Source organism: Cavia porcellus, unplaced genomic scaffold (genome assembly GCF_034190915.1).
Source record: "Cavia porcellus strain 051 isolate PalLab524CR breed Dunkin Hartley unplaced genomic scaffold, mCavPor4.1 scaffold_7, whole genome shotgun sequence".
Classification (NCBI taxonomy): Eukaryota; Metazoa; Chordata; class Mammalia; order Rodentia; family Caviidae; genus Cavia; species Cavia porcellus.
The window spans coordinates 19,225,785-19,247,000 of record NW_026947490.1 but is presented as its reverse complement, the minus strand read 5'-3'; the positions used below and the strand labels follow the sequence as shown (position 1 = coordinate 19,247,000).

At 52.0% G+C, this 21,216-nt stretch overlaps 2 protein-coding genes across 7 annotated transcripts; both read right to left on the bottom strand.

Moving 5' to 3' along the window:
* Positions 1-869: 869 nt before the first annotated feature.
* Egln2 (egl-9 family hypoxia inducible factor 2) lies at positions 870-9,490 on the bottom strand. 5 transcript variants are annotated; one of them, XM_063252782.1, is made up of 6 exons: positions 9,359-9,490; positions 7,266-8,341; positions 2,604-2,723; positions 2,079-2,215; positions 1,823-1,890; positions 870-1,479 (listed from the first exon to the last, which is right to left on the bottom strand). In XM_063252782.1, the coding sequence occupies exons 2-6, from the start codon at positions 8,115-8,117 to the stop codon at positions 1,424-1,426; spliced, it is 1,233 nt and encodes a 410-aa protein (XP_063108852.1). In that variant the 5' UTR covers positions 8,118-8,341; positions 9,359-9,490; the 3' UTR covers positions 870-1,423. The 5 variants fall into 5 exon arrangements, with proteins under 5 accessions (XP_063108852.1, XP_003462061.1, XP_063108854.1 ...); XM_003462013.4 differs by having other exon boundaries at positions 9,266-9,419; XM_063252784.1 differs by having other exon boundaries at positions 9,269-9,393.
* Positions 9,491-10,873: 1,383 nt separating this feature from the next.
* Rab4b (RAB4B, member RAS oncogene family) lies at positions 10,874-20,296 on the bottom strand. 2 transcript variants are annotated; one of them, XM_003462012.5, is made up of 8 exons: positions 20,117-20,296; positions 18,801-18,881; positions 18,421-18,535; positions 16,387-16,449; positions 16,146-16,300; positions 14,833-14,928; positions 14,614-14,744; positions 10,874-11,251 (listed from the first exon to the last, which is right to left on the bottom strand). In XM_003462012.5, exons 1-7 carry the CDS (start codon positions 20,130-20,132, stop codon positions 14,629-14,631), a joined length of 642 nt encoding a protein of 213 aa, XP_003462060.1. In that variant the 5' UTR covers positions 20,133-20,296; the 3' UTR covers positions 10,874-11,251; positions 14,614-14,628. The 2 variants fall into 2 exon arrangements, with proteins under 2 accessions (XP_003462060.1, XP_063108857.1); XM_063252787.1 differs by lacking the exon at positions 18,801-18,881 and having other exon boundaries at positions 20,117-20,277.
* Positions 20,297-21,216: the final 920 nt, after the last annotated feature.

Here is a 21,216-nt window from a genome sequence, read left to right as displayed (position 1 = left end):
TGTCACAGGTGAAACTAAGTCTCACACATGCCACACAACATTCCATCAACACCCTGCCACTAAGGCTGCCCACATCCTCACCACAGATGCCCACATTTACGGTCGCTTTCTGACACAAGTGCATACAATGCCTGGGACTTGATGAGGAGCCCCAGAGCCAGAAGCATAAGCATCTACTCCAGATTAGCTTGAATAGGCATGGGCAGTGCTGACTAAAGCACAATCCACAGCCCTGGAGGCAAGAAAAAAGGAAAGCCCACCTGTGTTCCAACTACTCAGGAGGCAGAAGCAGGATCCCTAGGTCCAGGAGCTGTAGGCCAGTCTAGTCAACATATCAAGACCCTATCTCAAAAAAACTGCAAGGGGCCTTGGAAGAGGCCTGCACACTCAGGCAACCTGAGCTGTACATATTCCCCTAAGGCACCTTCATGATTCCCCAGCTTGCATCATTGCACTGGGACCCCACCCAATTCAAGGACCTACATTTCTTCAACCACACCAACTCCTTGTGACTTCAGGAACCACAGGGAGGGGACCAACCTGCACAAGCCATCAGGGAAGATAGGGGTTCACCCACATCCCCTAAAAGCAGATGTGCCTGGGCACATGGCTGGCCTGGAGATCTTCTCTTTCTCTTCTACAGTCACCTTGCAGAAGTTTTACCTGTTCCCTGTGGGAAGTCCCACCAATGACCTCACCTCCCAGTGCATGGGGCTGTGCAATGTTCATCCAGCATTTAAGTTCTAGCTGGTGGCCCACTGGTTCAGCCAAGGCAAGCTTCACAGAACTTCATTATCTCCTCAACCCCTGGTCGCTCCTCCCATAGAGCAGGTGGAAGAGGTCTCATTATGGACAGGGAGTCAGCTGTGTGCAGCTTTGAGGTAAACTTTTATTTCTTGGCTGACAGGACTTTCACACTCGTGCTCCTCCCAGCAGCTCACTCTGCCCGAGAAGCAATGGCCCAGTCTGAAAGGTGCCATAGCCAAAAGGGTTGGGGAGTCACTTCACATTCCAGGCTGGCAGAGCTGGGTTGAGGGGGGACTTGGGGCTACTCCCCTCCCACCCCAAACCTTTGCCAGCAAGAGGCCATGACTCACCTCAACCCCAAATCCTGCCTCCCAGATCTCCACATCCAAAGGGGTAATGATCAGACAGGACAGAACACAGGCTGAGCTCCAGTATGGTGGCCCCCAATGCTGCTACTGTCCATGTCACAACCCAGCCCCCAGGGGCAGCAGAGGTCTCTCCTCCTTGGTCCTCATTGAAGCACAGAGCCCTCCACACCAGGTGGGACAGAGGCAAGCCAGAAGCAGCAGCAGAGGCAGGAAAGGAGCAGGCACCCAGACTGGCAGGCTGCTGAGAGGGCCCAGGGCTCTCCTGAAGTCGGGTGAGCAGTCAGTCCATGCAGCTCTGCGGCTGGCCACTAGGTGGGTGTGGTCGGCTGTGATACAGGTACCTGGACACCTTTCTGTCCAGATGCTGAGGGCGAGAGGGCAGGAGAATGTGAGTCATCAGTGAAGGGACAAACAGGCCAAAGGAAATCTGGGAAAACGGGGAGAGGATAAGGAAGAAACGGGGCTCGTCATGGGGCACAAGGAAAGAAGGCTAGCTACAGAGAAATGAAGATGAGTAAGTGGAAGGACTAAGACACTAGTAAGGGGAGGATGTGGATGTAGCTCAATGGTACAGTGCTTGCCCAGCAAGCATGAGGGCTGGGTTATATATGGGGAGCACGCACAGGGATGATGAGGTGGATAGGGTGGCTTGAGGCCTGCTGGAATACACAGCGAAAGAAAGATACAAGGTAGGAGGAAGCAGATACCTAGCTGGTACTTGTCTTTGGCTGCTGCCCGCTCCTTGGCATCAAAATACCAGACAGTGATGGCGTACCTGGGGACCAGGGCAGCTGAGATCAGTTTTCCGTCATTCCAGTCACCACCTCCACAGTAACTCAAACCACCCTTTTGAGCCACCTTATTCTGTGCCCACCTAGGCCCTCAGCATTTCATTCAGGAGATCTCAGAAAATTCTGGTACAGAGGGAGCATCTGAGTACATCCCCAGTAGTATGGGTCATACCTGGTGGCATAGGCTGGCTTCACTTCATGAGGGTTCCTTCGGTCAGACCAGAAAATGAGCAATCGGTCAAAGAGTGGCTCAATGTTGGCTACCACAGGCCGGCCCTCAGGGAAGATCTGCAGCAGGCCACCATGCACCTGGGGACAGGCCAGAAAATGAGGCTGGCTGCTCAGCCTGGAGCCACCACCTTGCATTGCACCCAGGTACCCATCAGGGCGTGCAGCACAGACACATCACTCCCTCCCACCACTCAGGCTCTTAAAAGGAATGACGGTCCTGAGCATGTATCGCCATGGAGATGGGCAGGAATCTAAGGAAAGGAAAAGGGGGAGTGTGTTCATGGGCAGCCAACACTCCCAGAAGTAGACAGTTCTCACCACAGAGTCAGCTAGAGAAACAGGTCCAGTTTAACAGAAGACCCCAGACTATAAAACCACCCGCTATGGGCTCAGAGGAGGAACAGGCTAGAATCCGAGAAGATGTGAATGGAGTGGATGCACACACTGCCCTGCCCCCACACCCTACCTTAACATCCCAGTTCTGATTCAGGTAATAGATACAGGTGATGCAGCGCCCATCGCCGTGGGGATTGTCAACATGCCTCACGTACCCCAGTCCGTTGCCTGGGTAACACGCCACCATAGCCTGGCAGAGATGGAGGAAGGCAGTTTACTGAGGCTAGGCAGGGTCATCCCAGGAAGCAGCCATTACTCCTTGCTTGCCCCCTCCTGTTGTCTTCCACTGACTTCTCGAGTGTCCTGTACTGCAGTGCCCAACAGACTGCATCCTATTTCAGTCAAAACTCTGTCCCCAGGCCCATCAGGAACTAGTTTCAGAGCCTAGCCCACTTTCCATCCACACCAATGAGGGTCTAAATCCTACCTCAGATGTTTCAGTAGACCAGAAGCCAGTTTAAGCATTTTCTGGTATGCAGACCACGGTCTCACTGCCCGAGGCCAGGGTTCTAACCCCTGGCAGCAGAGTGGAATCTCCTGGAAACCTCTGAGACACTGAGGCCCAGGGCCTTCTCACGTTAAATGTTCTGATGGACTGGGCTTGGACTAACATGGGTCCCGAGTTGCTTAAAGGTTCTTCAGATAATCCTGCTGTATGCTGTTATGTTGAGAACTACTGGCCCCGAGTCCAAAGAATCCAGCTAAGTGAGTGACCTGTTCCATACACATATGAACAGGAACCAAAACCTAACGTCTAACAGAAAGTGAGACCCAATTCCAACTCCAAGCATGCTGGGTAATTCTGGACAGTCACTTCATCTGAACGGGCCTCCATGACTGCATCTGAAGAACAGGGTTAAAAAACCCGTTTGCAGCAGTGGCACTAGGCCCTCTTAGAACAAACTTTGGAAATTTCAAACCACCACAGGTCTAACACCTAGGACTCCTCCAGGTCTTGGCTTGAGTTCTTGTTTACTCTTTCTGACACAGCCATTCCCCAGCTCAGCCCTGACTGCCCCAGGGCCCTGTGATGTTTGTCACCACCAGCTAATAGAGAGCTAGCTATGGTGCAAAAGAAAAGCTCCATTCACTTTTGCAGACCCAATTCTGAGGAAAGGGGGCCACTGAGACCTAGCTCTCAGCTCTGCCACATAAGCTGTGGCACTTGGTAGATGACTTCATTTTGTTATCTCAGGTTCCTAACCCATGGGAGCAACTAATACTACACACTACTTCACAGGTTGTTGTGGAAACAGAACAAGATAAAAAAATGTCTGGAAAGACATCCAGCAGAGTACCTGTCACATGAATGGGAATCAGAGCACAGGCTGAAACCACTAGAAAAAACAAAGAGAAGTCCCTGTCCCACTCTGTGCCCAAACCCACTGGGAGGGATGGATGAGGTACTAGGCAAATAGGACAATTAGCCTGCACAAGGTCTCTTCAGCTTTGCCCCTCGGGGACTACCTCTCTCGATCCTGCTACCCACGGTTCCCTACCAATGCTCAACTATACCCAGAGGCTTGGCCCAACAGGAAAGCCTGACACAAACACTCATGATCAAACACATCAGTCTATGCTGCCAAAACAGGAGGCTTGCCAAGGACTCCAAGGCAAGACAGACTGATTCAATCCGTCATTCTCCCCCTCCTTCCCCCAGGTTCCCTCTCAATAATTTATTTCCAGGATTCAACCTTATATGGATGTTAAACTGCTCTGCATCAAGCATATGTACCTGATCCAGAACCTGACCCAGCAAAGAGGCCAGCAGTCTGCCACCAGCCAAGACCACCAGCAGTGGAGGGCTGACCTCTCTGGCAACATCAGGATACAACAAGACCAGAAAGGAAAACTCAAGAATTCAGAAGGGGAAAACTACCCTACTTACTCCCTAGAGCTGGGATAGCACTCAGAGCAACCACTCACTGGGAGAAAAGAATGTGGCCATGGTCCTAGTGGCCTGTAATCAACGAGTCACCAATTAGAGAAACAAAAAGCCTCTCCAGCTGGGAGTCCAATCACAGATCATGCTGGCTCTGCACATGGATGGACATGTGAAAGGCAGCATGCATCCTCTTCCCCCAAAAATTTATCTCGACAAAGCAGCCATAGACCCTTTCCTCCAGACCTTCAATGCACTCCAAGACCACAATCTCAGGTGCCAGCCTCATCACTCCATTCTAAGCTCCAACAGACCTTATCCTCACCACAAGGCCTCCATTCCTCTCGACATGAGGCACCTGATTACCCAGCACAGGTCTAAAAAACAACCTCACCAAAGCCCCTAGGGCCAGGCCTGTCTCCTAAGTGCTCAGTGCACTATCTGCTGACTGACAGCACTACTCTGAACCCCATCCCCATGAGGAAAACCTCAGCCATGGGGACAACAGGCAGAGTAACAAGGGAACTTGCTCTCCTCCCCTCCTACTTCAGCAAACAGGCAGGTGGAATCAAGAGGGAGAACACTATAAAGGTTACTGATGACAATGCACCAAGAGTCCTACCACTCATACATACACACAACCCAAGTCAGCAGCCAGAGACTCAGCCAATGACAGCAGGTCCACCTCCAAGCTGCTCCTAAAGGAGAAAATCAAACTAGCTGGACCATCTCTGGTGTCCCACCTGGTAGCTCTTGATGCCAGCAGGGGTAAACTCTCTCAGCTCCAGGTCAACTGAGCACAGGGGCCAGGAAAAGGAAAAAAGGCAGGACAAAAGAACATTCAGGAATGACTGAGAAGCAAGGTTACTGCTGGCATCACCACAATGGGGACTGCCTTCACTGCCACTGCCTCTACCTACCTGAGCATCAGCAATACTCCAGAATCCAGGGAGGAACCCAGACACTGCCCTTGAGAGATACTACAGGCTGGAGGTGCTGGAGAAGAACTCTTTCCCTCCTTTCCCATCCAGCCTGGCCTATTTTTACTTCCCCAGGGCAATAAGGACAACCAGCAACTCTGCCCTCCTTGATTTTAACCTGAGTCCTGTGTACAACTGCACCAAACTAAGAAGCAGAATCCTCAAAAGGGAAGCCACCTGTTTCAACCTTTCTTCCCTAACCTGCCACAAACCAACGGGGGACTTAACCTGGTTTTCCTGTTCGTGGATGAGTAAACCAAGGCTCAGTACTATATCATCCTGGACCACTTGGCTCTTCTAGACTTCCCTAACTTCCCTCCTGCATGAAGGGTTGACACCACGGTGCAGCAGCTGAGCCAGAGAGGCCACAGTGATCTCGACTGCACAGGAGCCAAACCTAGGGAGGGGCCCAGCTCTGGCTCTTCAGCTATCAAGTAACAGGAGGGACAGGGAAGTAGGACAAATTCCAGCTGGGGTGGGGAGGAAACAGGCTTGGGCCCCAGGGGAGCCCTGGTCCCTGGGCCAGCTTCAGTCTGAGAGGAAAGTTGCACAGCAGCAAAACTCAAGATGGGACCTGCAAGAAGGACAAGGGGACACCAGGATCACAGCCTCCAGCTGACAGGACAGAACCCAGCCAGTGCAATCAGCTAGGTATCACATAGTATACAGCAGGCATTCCCTATAGGCCTTGTCCAAATGACACCAAGCCTTGGATTCAAGGTTAGGGCCCTCACACGCCTTCCCCTGCAGAAAACGATCACATCAGCAGGCTGGGAAGATTCCACAGAACCACTGTCTGTGCAGTGCTTCTGGCCCAGTTCTCGGACAGCTGGGGGCCTATGAGGCCTTGACAATTATCCATAAATTTCAACAAAATGAGCTCTTTGTTTACAAGAGGGTCTGTAACTTTTAGCAAGATCCCAGAAAGGCCTAGGCTCCAAAAACGGAACCAGTAACTTATGGGGCAGAAGGGGTGGACACAAGACCACACAACACATATAAAGGAAGCACATAAAGAAAGCAAGTCAAGGAAAGAAGACAGGGAGACGGGAGGGGTGAGGTAACAAACAGGTCAGACGAATAGAAGACAAGGACTAGGACAAGGTGGGGTGGGAAAGATAGGGACAGAAGCTCTAACTGGGCCAGCAAGTAAACAACCAGTGCCATCCCTAGGATGCCATCTTCAATTCAGATGTCGTAACAGCCCTGCAGGGCAGCCCAGGACAGGTGCTCAACATGGCAGCCAGCGCCCACCTCCTGAGCTTGAGGATCACCTTACCACTGCCACTCTTTCCCTCCACCTTCAAGTTCTCCTACCTGGGAAACAGATGGATAACACAGTCCTGTTAACATGGACAAATGAGCAGACAGAGCAACAGGAACAGATGAGAACGAGGATGGACAAAGTCAGAAACACTTGTCTGTCTACACTGTTCTCAATCTGGGATCCCTAAACAGACACCTGGAGCCAAGACTCCCACCATAATCTATGTACAAGTGTGGGGTTGTGTCAGCAGCTCTCACCAGGTTCTTCAGAGGATTACTAGAAGGGCTATAGAGAAGACAGAGACTCCATCCCCAGTCTTCAGAGATGCATGCACCCCTCTGCTACAGCTGCCTAAACCCTTTCGTTGACACAGAAGCCTGTCCCCAACACTACTCTTATCAGAGCACTACTCAACAAACAGGTGGTACCAACTGTAATCCCAACACTGAAGAGCTGAAGCAGGAAGATCACCACAAATTTGAGACCAGCCAGGGCTACACAGTGAGTTCAAGGTGAGCCTTAACTACATAGGAGACCCTGTCTCAAAAAAAAAAAAAAAAAAACCACCAAGGCCCTCAACAGAGGACTCCCACCCAGTCTTACCTTGGTGCGCCCATTGATGACGTAGTTGCCCAGTCGCCCAGCACAATGGCGTATTACAGTGTCCACATGGGCCATGAGGGCACCGATGCTCCAGCAGCCTGGCTCATGACCTTCCACCCAAGCAATCTGGTCCCCACGAATGCTACGTGGTGGGATGGCCCGTTGGCTCACTAGTTGCCCATCACGCAGGCGCCCTCCCCACCTCAGAGCCTCCACCTCAGCCAGCACACGGCCACCCAGTGCTGCCCCCAAGAAATTGTCCTTGACGCAGATGCCATAGTACCGCATGCAAGGCACGATATAGTCCAGGGCCAGGCGCTCAGGTGCAGAAGGCAGGGCTTCCTCCCTCAGCCTAGCACTCACTTCACCACTACTGCTGGAGCCACTGCCACTGCCACTGCCACTGACCATGCCACCCTCCCCTTCTGCCTCTTGGTTCTCTTGCTTGGCCCAAGACCGCTTGGCAGGTGAAGGGGCATCCCCACCATCCTCTGCCCACTTCCGTTTTGGAGCCTCAGGCCGGGCACCCTGGGCTGCTAGTCGCTGGCACTCCTTGGTAACCAGCGCTGCAGCACCTTCACTCTGCAGCGGCCACAGCTCACCACCATCCTGACCACCAAAACCCTCCCGCAAGGGGCTGGTAGTGGTAGAGGTGGCTGCAGCTCTGAGGGTCCCACTCCCCGCTGAGACTTCTCCAGGCACTCCTGGACGGTGACAGGAAGGCAGCAGAGAACAGGGCAGGTAACTCTCCACCCCCATCCTAGGCCGGCTGGGCTCCAAGGACTCTGACACAGACACCGGCAACTGAGAGAGAGATTGACTCAGGGCCTGCGGCTGGCACGGGCTGTCCATGGCAGCAGTGTCTTCATCCCCCGGGCATGGAGGGCACGGCCCGGGCCCATGGTGCCACCCAGCTCCTCCTCCTCCTCCTTCTTTTTCTCCTCCTCCTCCACTAGATGCAGCTGGGGGTCGTTGGGCTTGGTGCCAAGCAGGGTGAGGCAGCAGAAACTCCTCTTGTGCTCTAGGGGTGCTTGCTGGTCCCCAAGTCCACTCTTGTCTTTAGATGTTTAAGATTGCTGGAGAGAAAGGAAAAGAAAGAGAGATGTGTGAGCAGCTAGCGACAGGCAAATTAAAGGAAGAGGTGGGGATGCTACAAGCAAACAGGAGGTTGAGGAGGACAGACTGGGTTACAGAGACACCCCCCCACCTCGCCGACACAACCTGAGGCTGAGTATGGGAGAAGACTCTTGAAAATTTGCGATACAGCTGACACACACAAAGCCGTGAGGGGCAAGAGAAAGAAGAGACTGAGGAGATGGCCAAGGACAGAAGAGTAGTTTGGGGGAAGAGTGGAAAAGTATTCACAGAGAAGAGGTCCAGGGGTTGGAGCAGAAAACAAATGGTGCAGGGGTGAGAGGAGCAGGGGTGGGGAGACAAACAGGAAAGTGAAGGACTACAGAAAGGGAATGGGGGTTATGAAAAAAGTCGGAGTTGGGAGGGAGAGAGAGGAAACTGGGAAGTCCAGAGACAAAGAGAAGGGGACCCCCAGAGACAGGACACACTGGAGGGAAGCGAGAGGGAGGCAAGGCCTGAAGCGGCTAGACCCAAAGGGTCGACCTGCGCCCAACCGGAGGAAGCCTGCCAGGGACGGACACACACCCAGACGGAAGGGAGGTCCGAAGACAAACGGACAGGCGGAAGGGAGACCGGGAAGAGGGTCCACGGTGACCAAGGGCAAGGCAGGGGGCTCGCGCGCTGGCGAACAGGACCAGCAAGAAGGCGCCCCGCTACCCAGCCCCAGCGAAGCGTAGCCCAAGATACCCTCCCGGCACCTCGGCCCCAGAGGCCAGGCCTAGCACCGCCCCGGCCCCAAGCTCCGCCCCTCGGCCTCCCTCCGGCGCGCGCTCCCCGCCGCCCCCACCAAGGCCTGCACCCAACGTGCCCGGCGCGCGCTTCCTCCCCCACCCTCTCACGCCCTCCCCCGGGTTGCCACGGCCCACCACCGCGCGCCTCCGTGTCACGCTCGGAGCTGGTCGGCATCTCGACGCGGCTCCTTCGCCTCCCGTTCCCTTTCGTTCCTGCGACCTCCTCACCGAGCTTTTTCTCCGGCCCCGGCGCCGCCGTTTGTGCCAGCCGCCCTGCGCCGCACAGCGCGCCATACCCCGCCCCCACCACCCGGCACGCTCCGCCCCCGCCTCGCCCGGTGGGCACGTGACCAAGCCAGGACGCAAGACACGGTGCCTGCGCAGGCGCAAACCTGTAGGTCGGGGGTGAAATTTTGTCTAAACACCCCTCCCAAGAAAGGAAAAGTGGGCCCGTCGCCGACGCGAGGCTTATTTGCATTCCTCACCCCGCCTCTTTTGCGCGACAGGAGGAACACAGTTAGATGGGGGCGTGTCTGTGCGTGTTAATCCAGCGCTGTGGGAGGGGCATGCAAATCAGATACCTATGGAAAGACCCGCCTCTTAGGCGAATACTGTTCCAGGAACCTCTGGGTTGCGGAACGACATGCAAATTACTCATCTACTTAAGGAGATCCTCCGCACAACCAGAACAGGGATATTGAGAAATGGCCACAGTCAGAAACTGTATGTAAATGGGCACATCAGTGATTTACATAACCACTTTTTGTAACGGAGGGGAAGGTTAGGGTATGTTCTTAAAAGAAGGGGTCACTGGAACAGATGTGCAAATGTGACTATCTACATGACCTGCTCCGCCCTCCCCCTCAGGACAAACGGGAGACAGAATAAAAGAGCTATGCAGAAAAGACATTTGAATCAAGAGTCCAGTCTCAACACCTGGGTCCTCTCCTGAAGTCTATGTAGATAAGGTCATTTTGAACGTCCCACCCTCTCCACCTATGACCAAAGCTGGTGAGGCTGGACTCAGGCATCATTTGAGGTCTGGATACTGCTGACTTGGCTGACCTGGTGGGAGAGCAGTTGGGATGATCCTCTGGGGGCTGCACCCGTCCCTGGCAGGCCACATGAAGGCACCAGCAATTCACCTGAGCACAAGGCAGTGTGCACCCTTCTCAAGTGTATACAAGACTTAGGGTTTGCCAAAGGCTCACAGTCCTGAAGAGCACACAGAAGGTACACAGTCACACACTCGGAATAAAAGGAAACAAATTCACACCAAAACACACTGACATAACACAACTGCACAGGGACACACCATGGTAATGAGCCACTGCCTGAGACTCTGGGGTTCAGACATGTGTAGGTCAAAACAGGTACAGACCCAGTGTTCTCTCCCAGGCCCAGATTCCCCTTTCTTGGCCTTGGGGCCAAGAAACAGCTCACTGACACAATCACCAAGGACACAGTGCTCACGCAATAGTCCTATGTTCCAACAGACACATCCCACACACAGGTATTAGGAAGACTCATACACCTGACACAAACACAGGGACATGTCATGCACATAAGTTTTAAGCACCCAGGTTGCAAAGTGCGTACAATAACCACCTATACATCGACAAATTACCTCCACAAATTAGACACCTGAACTGTGGTGTGTCCTCAAGGTATCCCCACACCGTGACCCATGATTCTTCCATCAGGGACTTGTCCCTGACAACCCAAAATGACAAAAGCCAAAACACAGGTGTAAACAATGCTTTATGGGGGTGGGACAGGGATGGGACAGGCCTCTAGGTAATAAATAACACGTACTCGAAACAGCAGGGCCAGATGGGAAGCTGGAGCCAGATGGCCCTGGTCTCAGGCTTTGAGAGCTCTTGGGGTATGGTTAGGGATTCAGGGGGCACAGAGGTTAGCCAAGACAGGAAGCAGCAGCAGGTATGGGTTCCCCCTTCCCCCACGGCTCAGTCTTGCCCCAAAGCCAGGCCCCACTAGGCCAGGGAAGGACAGGTGGCAGGGCAGCTTCTCTGGAGCTGGGGCAGGCTGGGGCATGGCCTCCTGGGGCCTGGGTCTGGGCCCCAACTGGAAGGGCAGGGCTGGTCCTGGAGAACAGTTGAGCTGAAAGAGAAGATGTAGTGACCTAGAGGGGTCCCGAGTCTGCCTACCTGGTATCCATGCCTCACTTCCGGGCATCTTCCTGACCGTCCATCAGTATCTGACTGTCTATACTTTTTCTGCCAAAGTTTCTACAGTGCCTAAAATTTTGTTTCTCCTGTACAAGTAACATAAGAATCCACCTCTCAAATTCTCTCCTTCCTTCTCTTCCTCACGCTCTCCCTGCCTCTTCCTTTGTATCTCACTGCTTGTTTACCTCCGAAAAGAGTCTATAAAGGAACATTTCAATGTCTAAATATTGTATCCCAACTTTTGTATCTCTGTGTCCTTCTATATCCCTGATCACCCTGTCTTTAGGCCTCCTTCCAGTGTTTCCCAAGCTGAAAAGACACATTAGTGCTTTTTGCTTTGATTACATATAGCATTATCTAGAAGTTTTTAGGAATCCTGAAATTACTTTCAAATTTCTGGAATAAAGCCTGGGTGTCAGTACCTTTGAGGCTCTCCAGGTCATCCCAGTGTGCAACACTGCATGGGAAGGGGGAATAATTTGGATAATTTTTTATTCAAATAGAGTAAAATCGAAAATGTCAGAGTATATCATATGTAATCAGAATACTGGTCAGGTAGACACAGTGGCACATGCCTGTAACCTGGACACTCTGGAGGCTGAGGAAAGAGAATAATGGCCTGTAAAGCGAAGCCAAGATTAGCTTGGGCCACAAAGCAAGCTCGAGGCCAGTCTAGACTACATAAGACCATTTCAGTCAACTAAAAACAACAGGAAAAAAATCAGTTAATAGAGACAAAAAGCAGATTGGTAGTTGCCAGGGGTTGAGGGGAATGGGCAATGACTATTTACTGGTTTTGCAATTTCCTTTTAAGGTAATGAAAAAAGAAGAGATGGCTGTACAACCTTGTGAACACACTAAATGCCACTGAGCTTTGACATGACTAAATTTATGTTATGTGAATTTAACCTTCCCACCAGCATGAACCACTTGCAGTACCTGCATGACTGTCCCATCACTGGCTTGTCACACCTAACGGGACTGTCCCATGCCACACAATGGGACAGGCACGCGTGTATCACCAGTGGTACAAACTGGTGGGACTAAACACATTCAAGTAAGAACTACCTGGCAGAGAGACATACAAATTATGGCCCTGTTGTGAACGTGTTGATCTCAATTTAAGAAGAAGTAGGGAGTAGGAAAACATATTTGAGCTTTATACATGGGTGTGACTGTTTTAGATCAACAAACAAAAAAGGCAGCCAACAGTCTGTAAATGTACTGTCTTCTTACATTTGACCCATTGAGATTCTATGCCAAGAATACATAGCTTTCCATGTCAGCCCCGCCTCCAGTCTTTAAAATGGATATGAAGGAATATAATAAACAGCCCTGCTTATTGAGTCTTCACTAAACATTAGGCCCATCCTAAACACTTTACATGAACTGATTTATTTAACATTCTCAACATCCATAAGGGGCAGGTACTGTACAACTTTTGGTCCCATTTTACAGAACAGGAAACTGAGGCACAGCACATGCAAATGCCTGACAAGAGCATACTGTCAGGGCCAGGGATTTAGCTCAGTGGCATAAGTGCCTTCCTTGCAAGCGCATAGTGGTGAGTTCAATCCCCCCCGTATTAAAAAAAAAAAAAGAGCACACTGTCCAAAGAACTTATCCTTGACCCCTCCCTTCCCTCTCTTTCAAACTCCATGAGGAAATCATGCTGGCTCCACCTTCAAAGTAGATCCAAAGTCTAACCACTTTTCCCCTCAGTCTCCCGGAGTGGTAAATGGCTGAAAGGAGACTGGGCAGGAAGTTCACAGAGGGGAGAACTGGCAGCACCTGCCCATCCACAGCGATGGGGAGGGGACCAAGTCCTGCAGGGTATGACAGCCTGTAAAGGAGTTTGGATGATGCACAGAAAAACAAACAAAGCTTCCTAGAGGAGAAAGGGGGTTGCCAGAAAAAGGAACAGTGTTTGAGGCAGAAGGTGTAACATGAGCAAAGACCCAGAGAAACAGCTAGAGCTTCTATGAGGCAGGAGCAGCCTGCGGGCTGGGCAGAGGAGTGAGGTGAGGCTGAGGTAGCTGCAGGAGCCGTTCCCTGCTGAGAGTCAAACATCAGGCTGAGCAGCTTCAGTTGGGTCCCAGGGACCTTGGGAGCCAGGCATGGTTTTAAACAGGGAGGGACAAGTGCAGATTTGTATTTTAGACTCCTTGGCTGCAGCAAGGCAGGACAAAACTGGAGACAGAGAGCCCACAGCTATCCACAGCTCAGCCACTCTGGCCCACCCCAGGCTGTCTACCATCTTTCTTGCATTGACTCTGCAACAGCTCCCTAGCCAGTGTCCTGGCAAACACTGCCCTTCCATCTCTTCCCTTATGCAGCCATAGGTTCCTGTGAATCCCTGAATCAAATCCTCTCCCTCGACTGCTCAGAAGCCTTCTATTGCTCCCATCCTGGTCAAGGTCTAAACCAAAGTCCTCCTCAAGCCACAGGCACTAAATCCTGCTAAACCTCCAACACACATGCATGCCACTGCAACCACAGTGACCTTCCTCCACACCCATACTAGGTGGCACCTCCTCTGGTCTGACCTCTCTCACCCAGGGCCTTTGCACTTGCTGTTCTCCCTGCATAGAGTGCTACAGCCCCAGATGCCCAAGAATTCCTCCTCTCCCTCCTTCAGGTATTTGCTCATGTCACTTTCCCTCATTATTCCGTTTAAGTAAACTCCTCCACCCCTCCCTACCTAACTCAATTTTCATTTTTCTCTATAGCTACTATATAATTTATTCATCTTTTTTGGGGGGGTACTGGGGAATAAAGCTACATCCTCAGCGCCCTACCTTCCTTTTTATTTTTTATTTGGAGACAGGATCTCACTAAATCACTAAATTGTTCAGATTGGGCTTGAATTTTCCACACTCCTGCCTCAGCCTCCCAGAGTACTGGGATTACAGGCGTGCACCACCATGCCCGTTTATTTACATGTCTTGTTTATTGTCTGTTTCCTCCCAAGAGCACACTGGCTCCAGGAGGGCAGGGTTTTTCATCTGTTTTCATCACTGCTGTCTCCCCAGAGCCTTGAACAGGGCTTGGTACACAGTAGGCACTCAGCACTAGAAAGGGAAGACCAGGTGCAGGGCTGAGGGCTTGCAGCGAGGTCGAGGGCAGTATAGGCAGGTGGGGTCCCTGTGTCTGGGAAGAGGGCTCCTCTGGCTACTATGCTTTGACTCTTTTCCTCTCACTGTTTCTTGTCATCTTATTTTCCGTGTCTGTGTCCACTCCACGACCCTACTGCCAGGACACAAGCCCTGCCTCCCAGAGCCCCGACCATCCCACCTGGCTCTGCAGGTCTCAGCAGCCACAGGGCTGTGGGGCCACAGCCTGGGCACTCCGAGGCTGCCGTAGCTGGCGGAGAGAAGCATCACCGTACTGGATGCCTGAGCCCATCCTCTCAGGGTCTAGCTCACCTGCGAACAGAGGGAGAACTCAGGGCTGGTTCCATGGAGACCCTGGAGCCCCACCTGCCACCCCTTGGGCTGGTCATTTGGGCCTGACCTGAGTCGATCTTGTTGAGGATGGTGCGGGCACACTTTAGGAAAGCCTCCTCCACATTCTCGCCCGTGAGCGCACTCGTCTCCAGGAACATGAGCTCTGGAGGGCCAGGAACTCCGTTGGTCCCTGTCCTCGACTCCCACTTCTACTTCTCAATAGGTTCTTCAAGTGTCCCAGCCACCTTGGCCTCGCCTGGGGCCTCTGCACATGCCATGCCCCTGCAGAGGATATGTCTCCCTCCCCACATACCAGCCAGCTTGTCCTTCTGTGTTCAGTGCATAGGACCCTTCCCCAGAACATCCTCACTGACCTCCTGGCCAGCCTCAGGATATCTGTGGGTCCCCAGGACCTCTGCTGCCTCTCCGGCCTGACCATGACCTCTCTGGGCTCTTACTGTCTGCAAATAAGCCTGCACCTTCAACCTCAACCTCTGAACTGTAAGTGGCACAAGGCTATCTTCATCACTGGGCCATCTAGCACAGGCCCAGGCTACAGGACAAGGCTCTCTCAGTGGGTAACTCAGAGCTAGGATTCAAACCCTCTGGGAGATGAGAGCAGATGCCAAACCAGCAGATGTGGCTGATCTGGTAGTACAGTGTATTCAAATAAGTGTACACTTGCAAACTTTCCTCTGTGTGTGTGCATGTGTGCGCGCGCGCGCGTGTGTGTGTGTGTGTGTGTGTGTGTGTGTGTGTGTGTTACCACAGATTGAGCCTAAGGCCCTTGCATTGAGTACAGCCCCAGTCCTTTTACTATTTTATTTTGAGACAGGGTCTGCCTAAGTTGCTAAGTTACTAAATTGCGCAGGGTAGGCCCAAACTTGCAGTTCTCCCGCCTCTTCCTCCCGAAGTGCTGGGATTACAGGCATGCATCACAGTGGTTGGGTTGCAAACCTCCTGACAGGGCCCATCAGTCCTCTACATTTCCCTTACGCCTGTTCCCCTGGGGTCCACCCTGCCCATCGCCTTTATTCCTATAATGTGCCTGTCCTTAGGCCATCTAAGTTTGCTCCTCTCCCTTAAGCCGCAGCCCAGCACTGCCTCCCTATGGTGGCAGACACTTCTCACTGACCAACATTTACCTCACACCCTTTCTGTGGTAGGAAGCGCTGGGAGTTTCCCATGACCTCCCTAACCAGCACAGTGTGAGGCAGAAACGCTGTGAACCCCACTTTCCAGCAGAGGAAACTGAGGACCAGAGTGGCCACATAGCTCAACACAGATTTGAGGGGGGCCTCTGAACTCCCACATTCAGGGCAGTGAGCACCATTCCACTCCTTCGTCCCCACCTGGCCCCCAGCACCACCCAACCCTCACCGTTCTCCTGGGCAAATCGGGAGGCCTCCAGGAAAGTGACCTCGCGCTCAGGATCCAGGTCCTTCTTGTTGCCGCATAGGATGACCACGATGTTGGGGCTGGCGAGCGTGCGGGCATCAGTGAGCCAGGCGGCCAGCGAGTTGTACGTCTCCCGGCTGTGGAAGAGGCACACAAGGAAGGTGGCTCGGGAGAAGGGGGCCCAGGCCCTGCCCCACCCATGCTGCTGCCACCACGCACCCACCTGGTGATGTCGTATACCAGCAGGGCTCCAGCTGCCCCTCGGTAATAACTCCGTGTCACCGACCTGTGGGGCCAGGGGGACCCAGTCACCCCCAAGGCTGGGGTCTTGCCCCGAGACTGTCCCCCCTCTGCAGAGAAAGACTTGTGGTTTGGAGGCCCCCTCCTCTACTGACCCCACTCCCCAGAACCTGTGTTTAGTCTGGTAGGCACAGAATTTCCTCTGTCCCATTTCCCTCTGCTCTGTTTCTCTCGATTTCTGTCTCCCTCTCTTAGTCACCTGACTGTGAGTCTCTCTGTGTCCTTTCCCCTCTGTATCTCTACATTAGTTTACTTCTTGGTCTGTGTCTCTCTGTCAGTCTGACCTTGAACTCATTATGTAGCTCACGCTGGCCTCAAATTCATGGCAATCCTTCCCAGAGATCCTCCTGCCTCAGCCTCCCAAGTGCTGAGACTACAGACATGCACCACCACACCCAGCCTATAGAAATTTTTTTAAAATTTTACAGTGCTAGAGATCTTACTTAGGGCCTGGCTAGACAAGCACTCTGCCTCTAGGGTAAACCCTCAGCTGTATCTCTTTAATTCTCTATTTTCTCCCAGCTCTGGCTGTCTCATATGCACATTTTTTCCTCTGAATTCATTCATTCATTCATTCAACATTTCCTGAGCATCTCCTGTCAACCTGAACCTGGCCAAGTGCTATACAGCATCTCCTTGTCTCTCTCCTAATGTGGCCAACTCTGCATGTCCCTGTCTCATCAAGCTGGAGCCCATGAAAATCCATGCAGCCATTCCATATTATTGTGTCCTTAGTGGGAATCTAGCCCAGTCCACACACCCATCTCTTCTTCACTGTCTTTGTCTCTGACCTCTATAGACTTCATGCACTCAATCAACACACAAATACTAACTTAGCAGCTACTATGTGCTGCCCAGAGACCGCATTCTCCATGGACTGGGTTCTGTTTCCCCCTACCTCTGTTTCTCAGACCCTCTCTCAGAGTTTCCATGTCTGTCAACTTTCCTGCAAGCATTTTCTGAAGACCTACTATGTGCTGGGCCCTATATATTTCTTTTTCTCTCAGGAGCCAAACTCCACGTGATCATGTGTTTATAACATGCATTTCTCCATCCTCCTGGCTATTCCTATCCAAACTTCTGGTTTTCTCTGCCTCTGACCTGTTTTCCTTTGTGTCCTCCTATGACCTTCATCATCATTTTCTTCTCCCTCTCTCTCCCCCTCCCTGTAGTATTTTGGAATGAACCTAGAAGCCTTCATAGTGATTGATGCACAGGCATAGCACTTCTTTCCTTTTTTTTTTTTTTTTTTTTAATGTTTGCTTGTTTATTTTTGAATAGGTCTTACGGGCCTTAAAACTTACAATCTTACTGCCTTGTACTCCTTCTCGGCTTCCCAAGTACTGAAATTATAGGCATGCACTGCCATGCCAATTCTAGGCCCCTCTTTTTTAATTTTTAAATCTGAGATAGGAGAGCCAGGGTTTAGCTCAACGGCATAAGCACCTGCCTTACAAGTGCCGGGTCATGCCAAAAATAAATAAATAAATAAATACATCAGAGATAGGATCTCACTAAGCTGTAGAATTGCCCAGATTGAGCTCAAATTTATAATCTTCCTGCCTCAGCCTCCCATCGTGCTGTACCACATCTAGCATCTGTCTTTTTCTTTCTCTTTCTGAAGATGTCTGTTTTTCAAATTTCTCCTTCTCTCTCTGTTCTAGGGTCCCCTTCACCAATTTTTTTTTATGGTGCTAGGGATTAGACTAAGGGCCTTGTGTGTGCTAGGCAAGAGCTCTCACCCTGCTATAACCACAGTGCCATGCTTTTCTTTCTCTGTCTCGTCTCTGTCTTTCTCTTTCCCTCTCTCCCAGGCTATATGGACCTGTCGACCAAGTCTACCTCCCTCCCTCCTTCTGCTTTGTCTGTGCTCTCAATGTCTCCTCACTCCCACTGCTATATCTTTGAGTAACCACACACATTCGCTCTCCTTACTCCTTGGACCCAGCCCACCTACCGAAATCGCTCCTGGCCAGCAGTGTCCCAAATCTGCAGCTTCACAGTCTTCCCACCCACGTTGACCACTCGGGATCCAAACTCCACGCCGATCGTGTGGTTGGAATCCTGTTTGACTAACAGCAAAAAGAAAAAGGAGAGAAGAGGCAGTGCAGAGGCTCAGAGGAACTCTACCCTCCTCGGCCTCCTGTGTCTCAACCAACCCACTCTCAATGCTGGGGTGACTGAAAACCTAAGAGCAAACACCAATGGAAGAAGCATGCCGCCAGCGCTGAGGTCGGACCCACAGCCAGACCCACCCACTTCACTAGCTGCCCACCTGCACCACCGCACACCCATGTCCACAACTAGGGGATCCCACGACTAGTGCCAGAAACTCACACTTATTCTCAATGAACTGATGAAGGAGACATGATTTGCCAGTTCCTGCACTGCCGATCACCAGGAATTTGAAGAGGAAGTCTGAACAAATGTAGCCAAAATCAAGGACACCCATAGGAAGAGAAAGATATAGAAAAAAGAAGGAAACCAAGAAAAGTTAGAGGAAGACAAACAGCCAGGTAGAAACAATGCCCTAGACAAGAAGATTAATAGCTTACCTTTTCTGTTTCGAACTGCTGGGCATTGGACCTAGGGCTTTGTGCATGCTAGGAAAGGCAAGTGCTCTGCCGCTGAGCCATACTTTGGGCCCAAGATTATTCTTAGGTATTTAACACATGTCTTATGCACATTCTGTGTATCTTTACTTATATCAACAGTTCGCTGAAATCTTCAGAAAAACTGTAGAGGGGAGGTATAGTAAAAGCATCCCCACTGTCCCAATGAGGAAACTGAGGCTAGAGAAGCTATCTGGACTTGCCCAGGGTCACACAGCTAGGCAGAGCTAAGATTCAAACCCAGACCAAAAGCTTCTGAAGTCCAAGAGCTTCGTTACCATATTGCTAAAGCCTCTTCGAAACCATTTAATCAAGGACAAGAATCCAGTTTCTGTCCCTTTTCACTTCTACCACCCTCTAACTGCTGAGCAGTGGCCCCTGGCCTCCAGTCTATTCCTGAACATACCAAACTGGTTCCCACCTCAAGATCTTTGCATGTGATCCCTCTGCTTTTCCACATTTGTTGAAAGAACGGAGCTCCCTCTGACTTCTACACCAGAGCCTTCTACGGTTCCCTGGCCCCCGCTCACCAAGTACTTAACATTCATATTGATTTCCCAATTCCCAACCTCCTCTTCTCACATTCTGCCAGATCTCTGGCCCCTATTCTCAAGCTTAAGTCCCATCTCTGTCTACATTTACGGACAACCCATTCCAAACCCATTCCAGATCTTTGAGCCAAACCAGCCCGAGGGACCAGAGCACTATTGGGGTTCCCTTTAGCCCACGGATCCCAGCGTCCAGTCAGCCTCTACCCTTTCACTCAGACTCCACCCCGAAACAGGAAAGCCCACTCTGAAACCTCAAGATTGCCTCCCTCCGATCCCGCCCACATCTATTTAACCCAAGAACCAGACCCTCAAAGCTCCACCCAAATCAATGAAGCTCAGCCCCAGCTTCACGAAACCCCTCCCAGCATCCAATTAGGCCCTGCCCCCATAGCAGCATGCCCCGCCCCCTGGCATAAGGCCCCGCCCCTCCCCACAGGCCGCATCCTCTGGGCGCAGACCCCAGGCCCTAGCGTCGGTCCACCACTCTCACCGTATGTCTCGGCCATGACTCGGATGCGGCCGCAGAGGGCCGCAATATGGCGCCGCAGCCGCGCCTGCTCCTCGGCTGGCAGCCGCTCCACTCCGGCTGCAGCCCCTGCTCCTTCCTACTCCCGGACCCGGCACCGCCACTTCCGCCTCCACCCCTCCCCCCTCGGCTCCAGCGCGATCCGCTACAGCAGCGGGACACCAGGCCACGCTTCCCGAAGAGAGGGATTGGTGGACTCCACCGGCAGGGGGTGGGACGAAGAGCCTGGATTGGTGGCGCGAGAAGGGCGGAGCCAAAAGGGGCGGGGCCAGTACAAGAGATTGGCTGAAGCAAGTGGTAAGGGGCGGTATAGAGATGCTCAGTCCGGTGTTGGGACGGATCTGGTTAGCAGTTCGGAGGCAGGGTGGAGACTGTAGACCTGGCAGAAGCACACTTGAAAGAGGGGAAAAGAATGCAAAGAAGGGGCAAGGACAGAATTGACAGAGCTGGAAGGGAAGCAAATCTTGAGCCAGTGGATGTGATTTTTTACCCTGAAGGGAGGATGGAAGAAAATTGGGAAGATATGCGCAGGTTGCTTCCCACATCCTTTGGCAGATATTCTCCAAGAAACCTCAATACCGAGTCACATGTGGTGGCACAGGCCTGTAATTCTAGCACTTGGTAAAATGTGTAAGGAGTATTGCTGCGAGTTCGAGGCCTGACTGAGCCACAAAGTGAGTGCAAGTCCAGGCTGAACTACATACCGAGACCATGCCTCAAGAAACAGAAAGGGGGGGCTGGGGATTTAGCTCAGCGGCATAAGCACCTGCCTTGCAAGCAGGCGGTCGTGAGTTCGATCCCCGGTACCGATAAAAATGAAAAAGCCAAAAAAAAAAAAAAAAAAAAAGAAAAGAAACAGAAAGGGCCGGAGATTTAGCTCCCCGGCATAAGCGCCTGCCTTGCAAGCGTGTGGTCCCTGGTATGGAAAAAAAAAAGAAAAAAGAAACAAAGAAAGAGAAAGCCTGAGCCTGAACTGCATAGCCAGACCCTGTCTCTAAAAGGCCACACAGACACACACACAGAGCCGGGCGTGGTGGTACATGCCTGTAATCTCAGCACCCAGG